Source organism: Ricinus communis, chromosome 5 (assembly GCF_019578655.1).
Source record: "Ricinus communis isolate WT05 ecotype wild-type chromosome 5, ASM1957865v1, whole genome shotgun sequence".
In the NCBI taxonomy this organism is placed as follows: Eukaryota; Viridiplantae; Streptophyta; class Magnoliopsida; order Malpighiales; family Euphorbiaceae; genus Ricinus; species Ricinus communis.
Window position 1 is genome coordinate 2,577,891 of NC_063260.1, and position 14,426 is coordinate 2,592,316.

Sequence of the window (14,426 nt, forward strand, 5' to 3'; positions counted from 1 at the left end):
ACACTTCCCTGCACATCTGAATAAACAAAATAACATGAACAAGGGTCGTCATCAAGAGAAGAACAAGCAAGTTAGATTAATAAATAAGGTATCGTACACTATTAAGATTAGAGCTGTATTTACAATATTACATGACCTCAATCACATTAATTGCTACTGGGAAATCAGAAGGGGCCAGGAGTTTAAACAATAATGCCTTTAAAATACTTGTGAAAGCAATCCTCTTCCCTACAGAATCTGTACACAACTTTGTACACTTCAATCAACAGCTTTGGGAATCGACTTGCAAAATAGCCATCATATCCTTCTGGAATTGGTCCAACAAGCTCCTAAAGTATCCACCAAAATAAACTTCAGATCAGCTGTAATTGCTATATATGGGTTGAAAGACTGGCATAAAAGAACTCAAGTGCATAGACACATAAACAACCTGCCACTTCATCTCTTTTAGACCACAAAATAAAAATATAAACCTGAGTTTCAAGTAATTGTGTAAGAAAGTTTATACATTCAATGTTGTTATATTTGATTTTCTTTTTCACAGACAATAAATAGTAGGAAGTCGAGATGGATCTAGAATTAAAATTATCCGAACCTATAAGAAGGTCGGGTGTCAATGTAAACCCATCAACTTGATTTGACTTGAACAATAAAAAGAAACAAACCTGAATTTCTTTAGGAAGTTCTCTATAATGATTCAACTTGTTTCGTAAGACTCGCAACAAGTCTCGAACACTGTCATACTTGTATCGCCTGTAATGGCCGATATTAGTAATAAATGCAGGTTCCATCTTTTCATCCCATTTTCCACCAAGTGCAGTTGATGCAATACTCTCTAATGCTTTCAAGAGAACAGAACCAGACTCCCTATCTTCCAATTCTACTCTGTCACTAGTTTCACGGAGAAATGACAATCTCATCTCGGAACTCCAAAACATTGGATGGTGAAGCACTTCCAGTGCCTTTGGCCTAACAAACATATCAAAGAGATATTATGTGCAAATACTTCTAAACAACTATGTTTGATCTGAGTTCTCGCACTAGATGATTTCCTTTCATAGCAGACTAGATGCCCAAGATCACCGGATGCTACAAACATCACTATGGACAAAAACTGAAAAGAGTTATTATTTTACCTCAATTCAGGGTCATGGTTTAATAAACGGGATATAAGATCCCCAGCTTCTGGAAAATACTCCACCAGAAAAAGGTCCATTTTGTTTTTGACAATATTGACATCCCGCTCAAGACGATCACCAAATGGATGCCTACCACCGGTTATGCAGAAAAAGAGGACACAGCCCAAACTAAACAAATCAACTGCACGTGTTTGGCGTCCTTGAAGAAGCAGCTCAGGCGCTTGCCAACCAGAACTGCCACAACCTGCACATTAAGCACCAGAAATCCGTGTTAAACTAGTAGGCCTTTACCGACTTGATACTAGGATACAGACTGCAAAAGAGGTTCACACAGCCCCAATTGGATCATCCATTTTGTGACAACTATTTCACATTAATTAGGAGTATATAGCTATACATAATAGGAGAATAATTACGAATTTACTTAAGAGTTAGTATTTGATTTGAATTCCTATATTAGAGATATAACTTGTATATATAGGTGTAACAATTGTTGATGAATATCCAAAGAGAATTACTTTTCACATTAAATATCTAAGGTTAGTTCACATGGTATCAGAGCACACAAATTAACACTAGAAATCAATTTGGGAATTTAGAGATTTTTCTTGGTTTAGCAATAGGTGTTTGTTTTTTTTGGTCTTGTCTACCAAAGATCAGTTTGTTTCACCGCCTATACCAAAAGGAGCGCCACATTCCAATCGACGTTTCTGGAGATTCCGATCACCCGAGTCCAAGTGCGTGAGCGACACGCTCCATCACAAGTTTCTGGGTCTTCTCCACGCGCCGGCGCAAGCGCGTGAGAGCGCGTCTGTCACTGTAATTTGGTCCTTTTTGCATCCATCTACTCACCTCAACTTCCACGACACATTCCTCTACCCGTTTGGATCAGCATCTATTCGGTGTGAGATCTAGTTTGGGACAGGTTTGATTTCTCAAAACAAATTGCGGTTGTGTTGTGGTTTTCTTTTATTCTATTATTAGATTGATTTTTTAATATGAAAGAGAAAAAGTCAGTTGTTGTGTCTGATTTCGTTCCTGTGATGTCTAAAATCATAGAACATAAACTTAATAAATCTAATTATTTACATTGGAGTAAATATGTTCGGCTTTATTTGCGGAGTATTTATATGGATAATCACTTAACTGATGACTCACCTAACGATGATTCAAAAGCCTCATGGTTGCGAGATGATGCTCATTTATTTTTGCAAATACGTAATTCTATTGATAGTGAGGTGGTTGGGCTAATTAATCCTTGTGAATTTATGAAAGAATTGATTAATTATTTGGAGTTTATGTATTCTGGTAAAGGAAATATCAAATGCACTTATGAGGTATGTCAAGCCTTTTATCGTACAGAAAAAGGTGATAGAACTCTCACTGGCTACTTTATGGATTTTAAAAAGACTCATGTGGAACTTAATATGTTACTTCCATTTAATAGTAATGTGAAAGTTCAGCAAGCACAGAGAGAAAAAATGGAAGTTATGAGCTTCTTGGCTGATTTTCCTTCCGAGTTTGAGAGTGCCAAATCTCAATCCTATCTAGCCTTGAGATATCTTCGTTGAAAGAAGCTTAGGGTACTTCACACAAAAAATTTAGCACATGTTTAATCTAATAGTGCTCTTTTCAACTCTGAATCTGGGAGACAACCATATAAGAAAGGGGGAGACTGGTAATCCTGGTACTCGAGGACAGGATTCAGAAAGTCTTGTCTGTTACTATTGTCATAAGCTAGGACATGTTAAGAAGGATTGTAGAAGGTTGCAGCGCAAGAATCAACCAAACCAGTCAGCATATGTTGCATCTACTAATGATGCTCCTGAGTTTATTTTAGTATCTGCAGATGAGTATGCCAAGTTTTCACAATACCAGAAATCTCTAAAGTCTTCATCTACTTCTATTACTGCTATCGTTGATTCAGGTAAAATGAACACGTATTGTTTCTTCATCTTCCAAATGGATCATTGATTCTGGTGCCACAAATCACATGACAAATAACTCTAGTCTATTTTCTTCCTTTAAATCACATACTCCTAACACTACAGTTACTTTAGCAGATAGGTCTATATCTCGTGTTCTAGGATCTGGCACATTATTCCAACACCTTCAATTCATTTGCAATCTGTTCTAAATTTACCTGATTTGTCTTTAATTTAGTCTCTGTCAGTAAACTCACTCATTCTATTAACTATTGTGTCTCATTCTTTCCTGATTTCTATCTATTCCAGAATCTTATGACGAAGAAGCTTATTGGTAAATGACATGAATCAGGAGGTCTTTACATTCTTGTGACACAAGTACCAAAGTCTATAGCGTGTTCTGAAGTTGTGACCCTACTCGAAGCACATTATTGGTTGGGTCATCCCTCATTACATAAATTAAAGATACTTTGCCCTCAGTTTTCTAGTCTGTCTTCATTAGGTTGTGAGCCTTGCCAATTTGGTAAACACCATCGTCAGAGTTTTAGTCCTAGAGTCAATAAACAAGCTAGTGCTCCTTTTGAGTTAGTCCATTCGGATCTTTGGGGACCTTGTCCAGTTCTGTCTAAACTGTGTTGAAGTATTTTGTTACCTTTGTTGATGATTATTCTCGAATGACATGGTTATATTTGATAAAAAATCGTTCAGAATTGTTCTCTCTTTACTACTTTTTGTTCTGAGATCAAAACACAATTTAATGTGTCTGTTCAAAATTTACAAAGTGATAAATGCTAAAGAATACTTATCGGAATGCTTCCAAAATTATATGATTCAACATGGCATTATTCATCAAGCGTCTTATGTAGATACACCATCTCAGAATGGGGTTACTGAAAGAAAAAATAGACATCTTTTTGAGACCGCTAGAGCTTTGTTGTTTCAAATGCAGGTTCCTAAACATTTTTGGGCTGATGCAGTTTCTACAGCCTGTTTTTTTATTAATTGTATGTCCTCATCTGTTCTTTCGGGTAAGACTCCTTTTCATGTTCTATTTCCTAACAAGTCATTATTTCCTATTGAACCTAGGATATTTAGCTGTACTTTTTTTGTTCAGGATGTTCGACCTCAGGTTACAAAACTTGATCTCAAATCTCTCAAATGTATCTTTCTTGGGTACTGTGGTGTACAAAAAGGCTATAGATGTTATTGTCCTAATCTTAATAAATATCTTGTGTCAGCTGAATGTTACCTTTCTAGAACAAACACCATTTGCCTCATCTTCAGGTTCTGTCCATCAGGGGGAGGATGATGATTTACTAATTTATACTATCACTGATCTTCCTCCCTCTGCTCCGATTAAGCCTCCTATAACACAAGTTCATTCTCGTCGTCAACAACCTCCTGATCCTGCTCTGGATCCTATTCCTGCTCCTGTTCTAAGTCCTCCTGCTCCATGTCCTGCACCAGTTTCTTTGTCACCAGATCCAGCTTTCAGTTCTAGTGATGATCTTCCTATTGTCCTACGTAACAGTAAATGTCAATGCACTTATCCAGTATCCTATTTTGTGTCATATAATCATTTGCCGTTGTCCTCTTGTTCTTTTATTGCTTCTCTTGATTATGTTTCTATTCCTAAAACTGTTCATGAAGCTCTATCTCACCCTGGATGGCGTAATGCTATAATTGAAGAGATGAATACTTTAGATGAAAATGGTACTTGGACCCTGGTAAACTTGTCTGCAGGTAAAAAAGCTATTGGATGTAAATGGGTATTTGCAGTTAAAGTTAATCCAGATAGGACTGTTGCTAGGTTAAAGGCTTGACTTGTTGCTAAGGGATATGCTCGAACATATGGAGTTGATTATTCTGACACTTTTTCTCCTGTTGCTAAACTTACTTCTGTCAGGTTATTCATTTCTCTAGCAGCCACATATAATTGGCCCCTTCATCAGTTAGACATTAAAAATGCATTTCTTTATGGTGACCTTCAAGAGGAAGTTTATATGGAGCAACCACCTGGTTTTATTTTATTGCTCACGAGGAGTATGGGAGAGTTTGTCGTCTTCATAAATCCTTGTATGGATTGAAACAAAATCCCCAGGCCTGGTTTGGAAAGTTTAGTCAAGGTATTGAGAAGTTTGGCATGAAGAAAAGCAAGTCGGATCATTCTGTTTTCTATAAGCAGTATGCCGCAGGTATCATCTTATTGGTTATTTATGTTGATGACATTGTCATTACTGGAAAAGATACCAGTGGGATTTCATCACTTAAATCTTTTCTTCACGGTCAATTTCATATAAAGGATTTAGGGGTTCTAAAGTATTTTTTAGGTGTTGAAGTAACTAAGAGTAAGAAAGGGATTTTCTTATCTCAAATGAAGTATGTACTTGACTTATTATTCGAGACAGGAAAATTGGAGGCTAAGCCATGTAATACTCCAATGGTTCCTAATTTGCAGCTTACAAAAGATGGTGAATTATTTGGAGATCCTAAGAGATACAGAAGGTTAGTTGGGAAGTTAAACTATCTTACTGTGACTCTTGATATTGCCTATTCTGTCAACGTGGTAAGTCAATATATGTCTTCTCCAACTGTCAATCACTGGAAAGTTGTAGAGCAAATTTTGTATTACTTGAAAGGAGCACCTGGGCGAGGAATCCTGTATAGCAACCATGGTCCTACTAGGATTAAATGTTTTCCAGATGCTGATTGGGCAGGGTGCAGAGAAGATCGAAGATCTACTTCAGGCTATTGTGTGTTTGTTGGAGGAAATTTGGTTTCGTGGAAAAGCAAGAAGCAAAATGTTGTCTCGCGTTCGAGTGCAAAATCAGAGTATAGAGCCATGGCCAAGTATGTGTGTGAGATAATGTGGATATATCAGCTCCTAATTGAAGTGAGTTTTAAGATCTTAGTACCAGCTAAGTTATGGTATGACAACCAAGCTGCACTTCATATTGCATCTAATCCAGTCTTTCATGAACGAACTAAGCATATTGAGATTGATTGTCATTTTGTTCATGAAAAAATATCAGCAGGGATTGGTTTCTACAGGATATGTAAAAACAGGAGAACAGTTGGGAGATATCTTTACAAAGGCCCTGAATGGGGTTAAGGTTAATTATCTCTGTAACAAGCTGGGCATGATCAATATCTCCAGCTTAAGGGGGAGTGTTACAACTATTTTATATTAATTAAGAGTGTACAGCTATACATAATAGGAGAATAATTAGGGATTTACTTAGGAGTTAGTATTTGATTTGAATTTCTATATTAGAAAATATAACTTTTATATATAAATATAACAATCGTTGATGAATATATAGAGAAAATTACTTTTCACATTGAATATCTAAGGTTAGTTCACAAATTTCAACTATTACCAGCAAATTTAATAACTTGGACTGAGCCACAAGGCTGTTCAACCTACAGTAATGAGGAGAAACATATGGCAGCTTGCTTTATGGCGTCCACTAGCCAAAAAGCATATCTCATAGTAAATGAAAACTAAGGACATTAATTATCAATAAGTTAACCATTTAACATCACTTACCAGTAGCATGATAACCCAAAGAAGACATATCCCCAAGAAGGCGCTTGCTAATTCCCATATCAGAAAGCTTTGCACTTAGAGATCTTTCCTTGAGTATCAACACATTTTGAGGTTTTAAGTCTCGATGAATAATACCCAATTCATGCAGATGCACAAGTCCACATACCACATCCCTGTTTTACAGATTAAACATGAGAAAGATTAAGAAGATATTCTGACACGTCATAAACACTACCTAGGTCATAAACATGGAAGAGCAAATTATGCTAGACTTCCTAATGGTTAGATTCAAATTAGTCCCTCAATTTTCAACTTAGCATCTAATGGTTCTTTGTTACATCTCCATAGAATTCACAAACATGTAAATTTAAACCCTAGACACAACATCATCTTTCATGATTTTGCAAAGACAAAAAGATTAATATAAGAGCTAAAACACGAAAATTAAAATCCATTGCTATTGAGTATTAAACAATTTGATGAAATCTATTAAGCCAAGGAAATTCATTAGCATTAACAGAAATACAAAAGAACCTCAAATGGCAACCTACTTTTCAGAGTTCACACACGTGGCGAAGTGCTAGCATGGGATTAGACAAGAGAGTTATTTTTCTAATTAATTCAACTAAAAAAATGATAGACAAACCCTGCCTTTCATTATTCACACATAGGTTATAGAAGGATTGAATAGCCATAACTCGAAGCATGCTCATATAATCTATGAATATTTCATCAAATTATTCATAACAAACACAAATAGTTTGACAACAATGAATAGTTGGGCAATGCTCTCGATAGCAATAAAAAAAAGTAGACTCAAATGTCTCCCAAGATGCGTGACATCCCATTAACATTGTAATATCTTGGTCTTGTCATTGCATTCAATTATAGTGCATCCTCCAAGATGGATCTTTGACAAACATAACCGTGAACTCAAATGACAATTTACAACGATGTTCCTAGAAAGATGTGAATATTACTCTTGCATGTGAGATGAACTGAACTAAAGCAAAAATGTTGCAATCAATGAAATGCAAAAAGAAAGCAAACAAACTATCAGCGTAATATTTCCTGACTGGAGAAAAGCCAAGCAAAAGATAAACATGCAAAAGATTCTGTATGGTTAGGCCATACATGGAATTGTACATCCGTACAAAAGCATATATATAACACTATTGCTTGTGTTAGGATTGTATAGTGCAGATTCCAAAATGCCATTAATTTTTAAACAAGAAATTAAGTAAAAAGAATAACATACATTAGCAGATGATAGTAATCCTTATAGCATAAAATGCTAATGCATCAGGAAATTATTTTTTACTTTACCTCATCAACAATAACATAAGAGGCGATGGATGGCCATTTGATTTCCATAAATTAAGATCCTGCAGTATACCCTTCACCTTATTCAACCGAAGTTTATAGTTAGTTGCAACTCTAGTCGCTTGATCCTCACTGAAGACTTGGTTGAAAGAAGAATCACAATATATCTGAATCAAATCATCTAAGCTGCAGGTGCAACGCTCTAAGGAGAGGTAGACAAAATCGTTATCATTCTCCACCCCATACCATCGAACAATATTTGGATGTCTGTCTGATGCAATAAGATTCTGAATTTCTTTGAAGGCCACCTCATGATGAGCTTGAACAAGACGTTTCACAGCAACAGGTCGACCTTCATATATACCTTCAAGGACAATGGTACCATTGCTTCCCTTAGCAATTTCTGCATTTGATACAAACAACTTGCCAATTCTACGTCCATTGACACCACGATCAACATGTTTATTAAGGTCTAACAACTTTTTGTCACTGCTGTCACTAAGTGTAGGTCCATCATCATTTTCAAATGGCACGTCTTTGCCATTTTTCTTTCCTGATTTCCTACTTTTCTTCCTTTTGGAAGATGAAGCTTTTGAACGGCTGTCACTAGAAAGCCCCTCTGAAGCAACTTTACTTTTACCCACTAGATTGCTAGGATAGAAGTTAAAGCCCAACAGAATGATGACAATAAAAAACATAAATGATAGTGTTGTTGATCGCTTGATGAGGATGTTTAACCAATCATCAAAAGCCACTCTGGCATTATGCGCATCAAATCCCTCAGAATCATTAGGCAAAGCAAGCATTCCTTCACTATCATCAGTGGGGTGAAATGTTGGCAGTTCATCAACTTTAGATTGCAAAGGAAGCACAAAATCTGAAGCAGATCCTGAAAGCATCCTTCCCTCATGATGATCCTGTAATGATTTTCCAACCCTGGGCTGTGAAGGTAGCACTAAATCTAAAGCAGGCACTGGAAGCATTTCATCACCATGAGTAGCCTCAGAAGAAGACTGTGGATTACCCTGCCTCCGAACCACCATCCTTCTAGATTGACATGACAAAGGCATATCAAAGTTGCTTCGACCCTCAACATCTTTACAAAGAAAAGCAGCCTCAATCATGGCCACTTTCATATTCCAAGAAATTTTGTCTGAATTTGGACCAAAATTTTGCAGCGTGTAATCTGTCCTTGTGATGTATATGAGTTGAGCAGAAGTTGCTGAGTCAGAAATTATCAAGTCATTATTTCTATTCTCATTTAAGAATGCATTCCCTTCTTCATCTCTTTGCAGCGAAGATGGAGGATCAAGCGACTTATAAGTTTGGACAAGTCTTCCAGTCTTAGCCTCAACCACAAACACAGTAGTAATTTTAGATCCAAGTATAACAGCTCCATCCTCTGATACATGTGGTGTAATTTTCATGAAGTCTTCAATATTCATAGAAAGTTTCTGTTAGTGCACAGATAATTAATGGTTAAGAAGCCAGCATTCATGGGAAAAGGTTAAATGTTAAACCTGGCAGCCTAATCATTATAGGGCAAAAAAGTTATCAGCCAATCCTAGAAGAACATGTTTATTATGTAAATGAGCTTCTTAGTCATACCATTCCACTAGAGTGTTTTCCATGAGCATAGAGCTGCCAGTCATCTCCATAGTCAATAAAGAATCCAGTACTTGGTCCAAATTCATTTTCTCCATCATTATCCTGATTGAAGGAAGCTTGATATGATGAGTATATTGGTGCTCCAGATGAAAACGACCAGAAAACTCTCTCGGAATTTGTCTCTTGAAAATAAATAGTACCATTTAGGAGAGCAACTAATTCAGTAGAATCTTCAAGGTGTCTGCACAAAGAAGGATAAAAGTGATAGCATTAAATAGTTGGATTAGCATATAGGCCTTGCCATTTCTTTTTATATTATTTAATTTCTTTCAAAATGCCGTATCTTTAAGTTGAAAGGAATTGATTCTAGCAACTATGTGCTCTAAATAGAATTTGAATTGAGTTCTTGAGTTTTTAGACCTTTTAAATACATTTAATAAAACAGCCAAAGAAGTTAAATATATCCAAAAAAATTGGAAAACCAATTAAGGAGAAGGAGAGATCGCGTTCTCAAGGTAAGCAACAACTTGGATAGTCTCATGGCAAATATTCTTCATATAACGCCATCAGAATACCACCAAGGCGGTTAACAATAATATACTATTGCATGAATATAAAGTTCTGGAAAGAGAATTGAAATAATCAACATGTAATGAGATTAATCTAGGCCCACGCTTCCACAATAAACAGAAAATGACAAGTTCGCAACTCAGCTAAATATGAGAAATTTAGAGGGGAATTATTTTAAAAGAAAAATCAGGAAGTGGGTAAACGAAAATCCACTAGAAAACTAAAGACCTTATGAAATAAATATAAGACAAATCATGTATTACGAGAGTGATTTGAGAGAGCGGGCTCCAGCTCGAGAAGGGGCTCTGAAATCAACCAACTGAGAACTAGAAGGCACAATCTGTTGTTGGGTACTCTGGGAGTAGAATCGGTCGGCATTTGAAGTTGAGAAGCCGTTAATTAAGAGTAAAAAGAAGCATAAAACATGGAGTTTCATTTATTATATTGAAGAAAGAAGTAAAAGGGCTGATATTTATTTATAAGTTCATTGATAAATAAGGAAGAGTAAGATTGAGGAATTGGGAAATGGAAAAGCTTCAACCTTCAAAATTGAATTGGAAGATTCGAAGCTTTTCCTTGGAGACTGCAACCTTTAGGATCTCCAATTCCGTATGATCAACCAAATTGGGATTTTTAAGAAAGTCAAGGCAAGTTCATGCTTGTCGAAATCAATTCTTTTTCTCAACAAAGGTCTCTCTTTGATTTTCCTTTTTTTTAATTTATCCTAGATCCAATATTTTGTTTTCATTTTCAAATTCAGTGTGTAATTTTTATTTTGTTTTAAATATTAAAATGCTCTTGACATTAGTTCGATTTAACTTCGGATTATTGAATTGAAATTCATTTATGGACACCTCAGAAAATCTGTTTTCTTACCATTTATATTTAAATTTTTAAAATTATAAAGCTTGAAATGATCCCAACCATTACAATAAATAAATAAAATTATTAGATTTTTTCTAATTCTAATTAAAATAAGTAAAATACTTATTACAAAGAAATAAGTAATACATTTGTAGATTACATTAAAACCACTATATTAGAATAATACTTGTATAGTGATAAAAATTATAGTCTCAATTTAAAGCAGTTATAAATAGAAATAAACTGCTATTAAATAAATTATAAATTTTTAAATTTTATCTTAAAAAATATTTTTTATATAATAATATTTATATATATAATTTTAAAAATATATATATTATGATAATGTTTTATTTTACTATAATATTCTCTCGTCAATTTTAGTTTTATACTATGATAAAATATTTATTTACATTATCTCTAGTTCTTTCATTTCATTAATAATATTAGATATTAAGTTAAAATAAAAATCTTAATATTCAAATTTTTATTAAATTATAATAATTTTATAATCATAAATTTTATTTAATGTTAAGTGTATAATTATAAAAAAAATTATTATATATTATCTATTTGTTTTAAATAAAATAATATTTTATGAGATAAGTCGAAAATTATGTTAGTATTATATCGAAATTCTCATAATTTATATATTCTATTTAAAAATTTCATTAGAAATTTAACATTATTAAAATTAAAAATTACATTCAATGAGTTTATTTTATAATTAAGTCTTTTTTTTACCTTGTCTCCGATTCCAACTACAAATGCATTAAGAGCAACATATGTGATGCCTCCAATTTCATCACATTAACAATTTTTTGTTAAAAAATAAATTTATCCCACATTATCCGAAAATAGAATAGTTACACTTAAAATCTTGACTCACCAATTATATTTTTTATTTTAGTTATTATTTTTAATCAATAAGTTGTAATTGAGAAAAATAAATCAAACTTGTATTTTAAATTTAATGTTAAATTAATTGTTTATTTATAGATTATACGTCGTTTTAGTTATTTTAATTATAAATAATAATATAATTGAATTTATAAATAAAATTTAATAAAATTTATTTTGATTATAAATAATAATATAAATTGAATTTATAAATAAATTTTAATATTTATAACTTTTGTAATATTTAAATAGTAAAAAATATATATTTTAAAAAATTATTTTTAAATATTTTAAGATTTTATTTATTTCAATTTTATTATTATTATAACAATATAAAAACTATCTAAAAAATATATTAATTGATTTTAATTTATATAAGTTAATACAATAAATATAATTAATACTACTATTTTTATGCTTATAAATTATTATATAACTATCAGTTAATAAAAATATTAAGGATATTGTAAAAGTAGAAAATAAATCTGAAATTGTTATATTGTCTATTGATCATGGAAGTATATATATATATAATTAGAGAAGTTTTTATTCTAGAATATTCTAATCTTTAGAATTATCTCTAATTAATTATACTCTATCTTATATTAATTACTCCATATTCTATAATATTCTAGATTATTCTATAACACTCCCCCTCAAGCTAGAACATAGATATCAATCATGCCCAACTTGTTACAAAAGTAGTCCACTCTAACTCCATTCAAAGCTTTCGTAAATATATCCCCTATTTGTTCTTCTGTCCTCACATAACTAGTAGTGATTAGACCTTGTTGTAGTTTTTCACGAACAAAGTGACAATCAATCTCGATATGTTTTGTTCGCTCATGAAACACTGGATTAGCAGCAATGTGAAGTGCAGCTTTATTATCAACCAAAGTCTTGCCGGTAAAGACATTTTTATACCAATTTCCATCAGAAGTTGGTATATCTATATAATTTCACATGTTGCTTTTGCCATAGCTCTGTATTATGGCTCCATGCTTGATCGGGATACAACATTTGCTTCTTGCTTTTCCATGAGACTATATTCCCTCCAAGAAAAACATAATAGCCTATAGTGGATCTTCTGTCCATTTTAGAACCTGCTCAATCTGCATCCGAGAAGCATCCGATTTGAGTGTGCCCATGATTTTGATAAAGAATTCCTCGTCCTGGAGCTCCTTTTAGATAACACAATATTTGTTCTAAGGCTACTCAATAATGAACTGTTGGAGCTGCCATAAATTGACTAACAACACTAATTGAATAGGCAATATCAGGTCGAGTTATTGTAAGGTAATTCAACTTTCCAACTAGCCGTCTATATCTCTCAGGATGCTCAAATAATTCACCATCTTTTGTGAATTTCATATTAGGATACATTGGTGCATTGCACGGTTTTGCCCCCAGTTTTCCTATTTCTTACAGTAAATCAAGGACATATTTTTGCTAGGATAGAAAAATACATTTCTTGCTTCTCACTACCTTAACATCCAAGAAATATTTCAGATTTCCCATATCCTTCATGCGAAACTGGGAATGAAGGAAGGACTTAAGTGATGAAATGTCTGTAGAATCACTCCTAGTGATTACAATATCATCCACATATACCACTCACAGAATGATGCTAGATTCCGAGTGTTTATAGAAAATTGAGTTATCAGATTTGTATTTTCTCATCCCAAATGTCTCAACAGCTTCACTGAATTTTCCAAACTAAGCTCGTGGGGCTTTGTTTCAACCCATATAATGATTTGTGAAGATGACATACTTTCCCAGACTCCCCCTGAGCAACAAATCCAGGTGGTTGCTCCATGTAAACTTCTTCCTTAAGATCACTATGAAGAAAGGCATTTTTGATGTCCAGTTGATGTAATGGCCAGTCATGTGTAGCGGCCAGAGAGATGAAAATCCGAACAGATGCCATTTTAGCAACAGGAGAGAAAGTATCAGAATAATCCACTCTATAAGTCTGAGCATAGCCTTTTGCTACTAAGCGGGCTTTGAGACGAGCCACTGACCCATCTGGATTAACTTTGATGGTAAATACCCATTTACATCTGATCGCCTTTTTGCCTGCAAGTAAATCAACCAATTGCCAAGTACCATTTGCATCTAATGCATTCATCTCTTCTATTATGGCGTGGCGCCAACCAGAGTGAGATAAAGCTTCATGCACTGTTTTGGAAATAGTGATGGAATCGATAGAGGCAATAAAAGAATAGGAAGAAGGTGACAAATGATCATAAGATACAAAGGAAGAAATGGGGTAAGTGCACTGACGCTTACCTTTCCGAATGGCAATAGGAAGGTCCAAATCGGGAGAAGGATCTGATGATGAAGAAGCCATAGGTACAGGACATGAATCGCTGGAAACTGGCCTTCTGGAATAGACATGGTGAATATGTGGTTGTTGAATTTGTGGTGGATTGGAGTCTGCAACTACTATGCTGGTAGTCGTATAAATCAACTAATTACCTTCCTCAGCTTGTTCTAAAGAAGGAGATACGGAGAAAAACCGAGTGCTTTCGAAAAAAGTAACATTAG

At 34.0% G+C, this 14,426-nt stretch overlaps 1 protein-coding gene across 4 annotated transcripts; it reads right to left on the reverse strand.

Annotated features, from left to right (window-relative positions):
- Positions 1–51: 51 nt before the first annotated feature.
- LOC8281329 (serine/threonine-protein kinase/endoribonuclease IRE1a) lies at positions 52–10,817 on the reverse strand. 4 transcript variants are annotated; one of them, XM_048373906.1, is made up of 8 exons: positions 10,657–10,815; positions 9,746–9,786; positions 9,546–9,647; positions 7,941–9,391; positions 6,615–6,787; positions 1,137–1,383; positions 666–969; positions 52–329 (listed from the first exon to the last, which is right to left on the reverse strand). In XM_048373906.1, the coding sequence occupies exons 2-8, from the start codon at positions 9,746–9,748 to the stop codon at positions 183–185; spliced, it is 2,427 nt and encodes an 808-aa protein (XP_048229863.1). In that variant the 5' UTR covers positions 9,749–9,786; positions 10,657–10,815; the 3' UTR covers positions 52–182. The 4 variants fall into 4 exon arrangements, with proteins under 4 accessions (XP_048229863.1, XP_015576349.2, XP_002521737.2 ...); XM_015720863.3 differs by lacking the exon at positions 10,657–10,815 and adding an exon at positions 10,379–10,477; XM_002521691.4 differs by having other exon boundaries at positions 9,546–9,786; positions 10,379–10,817.
- Positions 10,818–14,426: the final 3,609 nt, after the last annotated feature.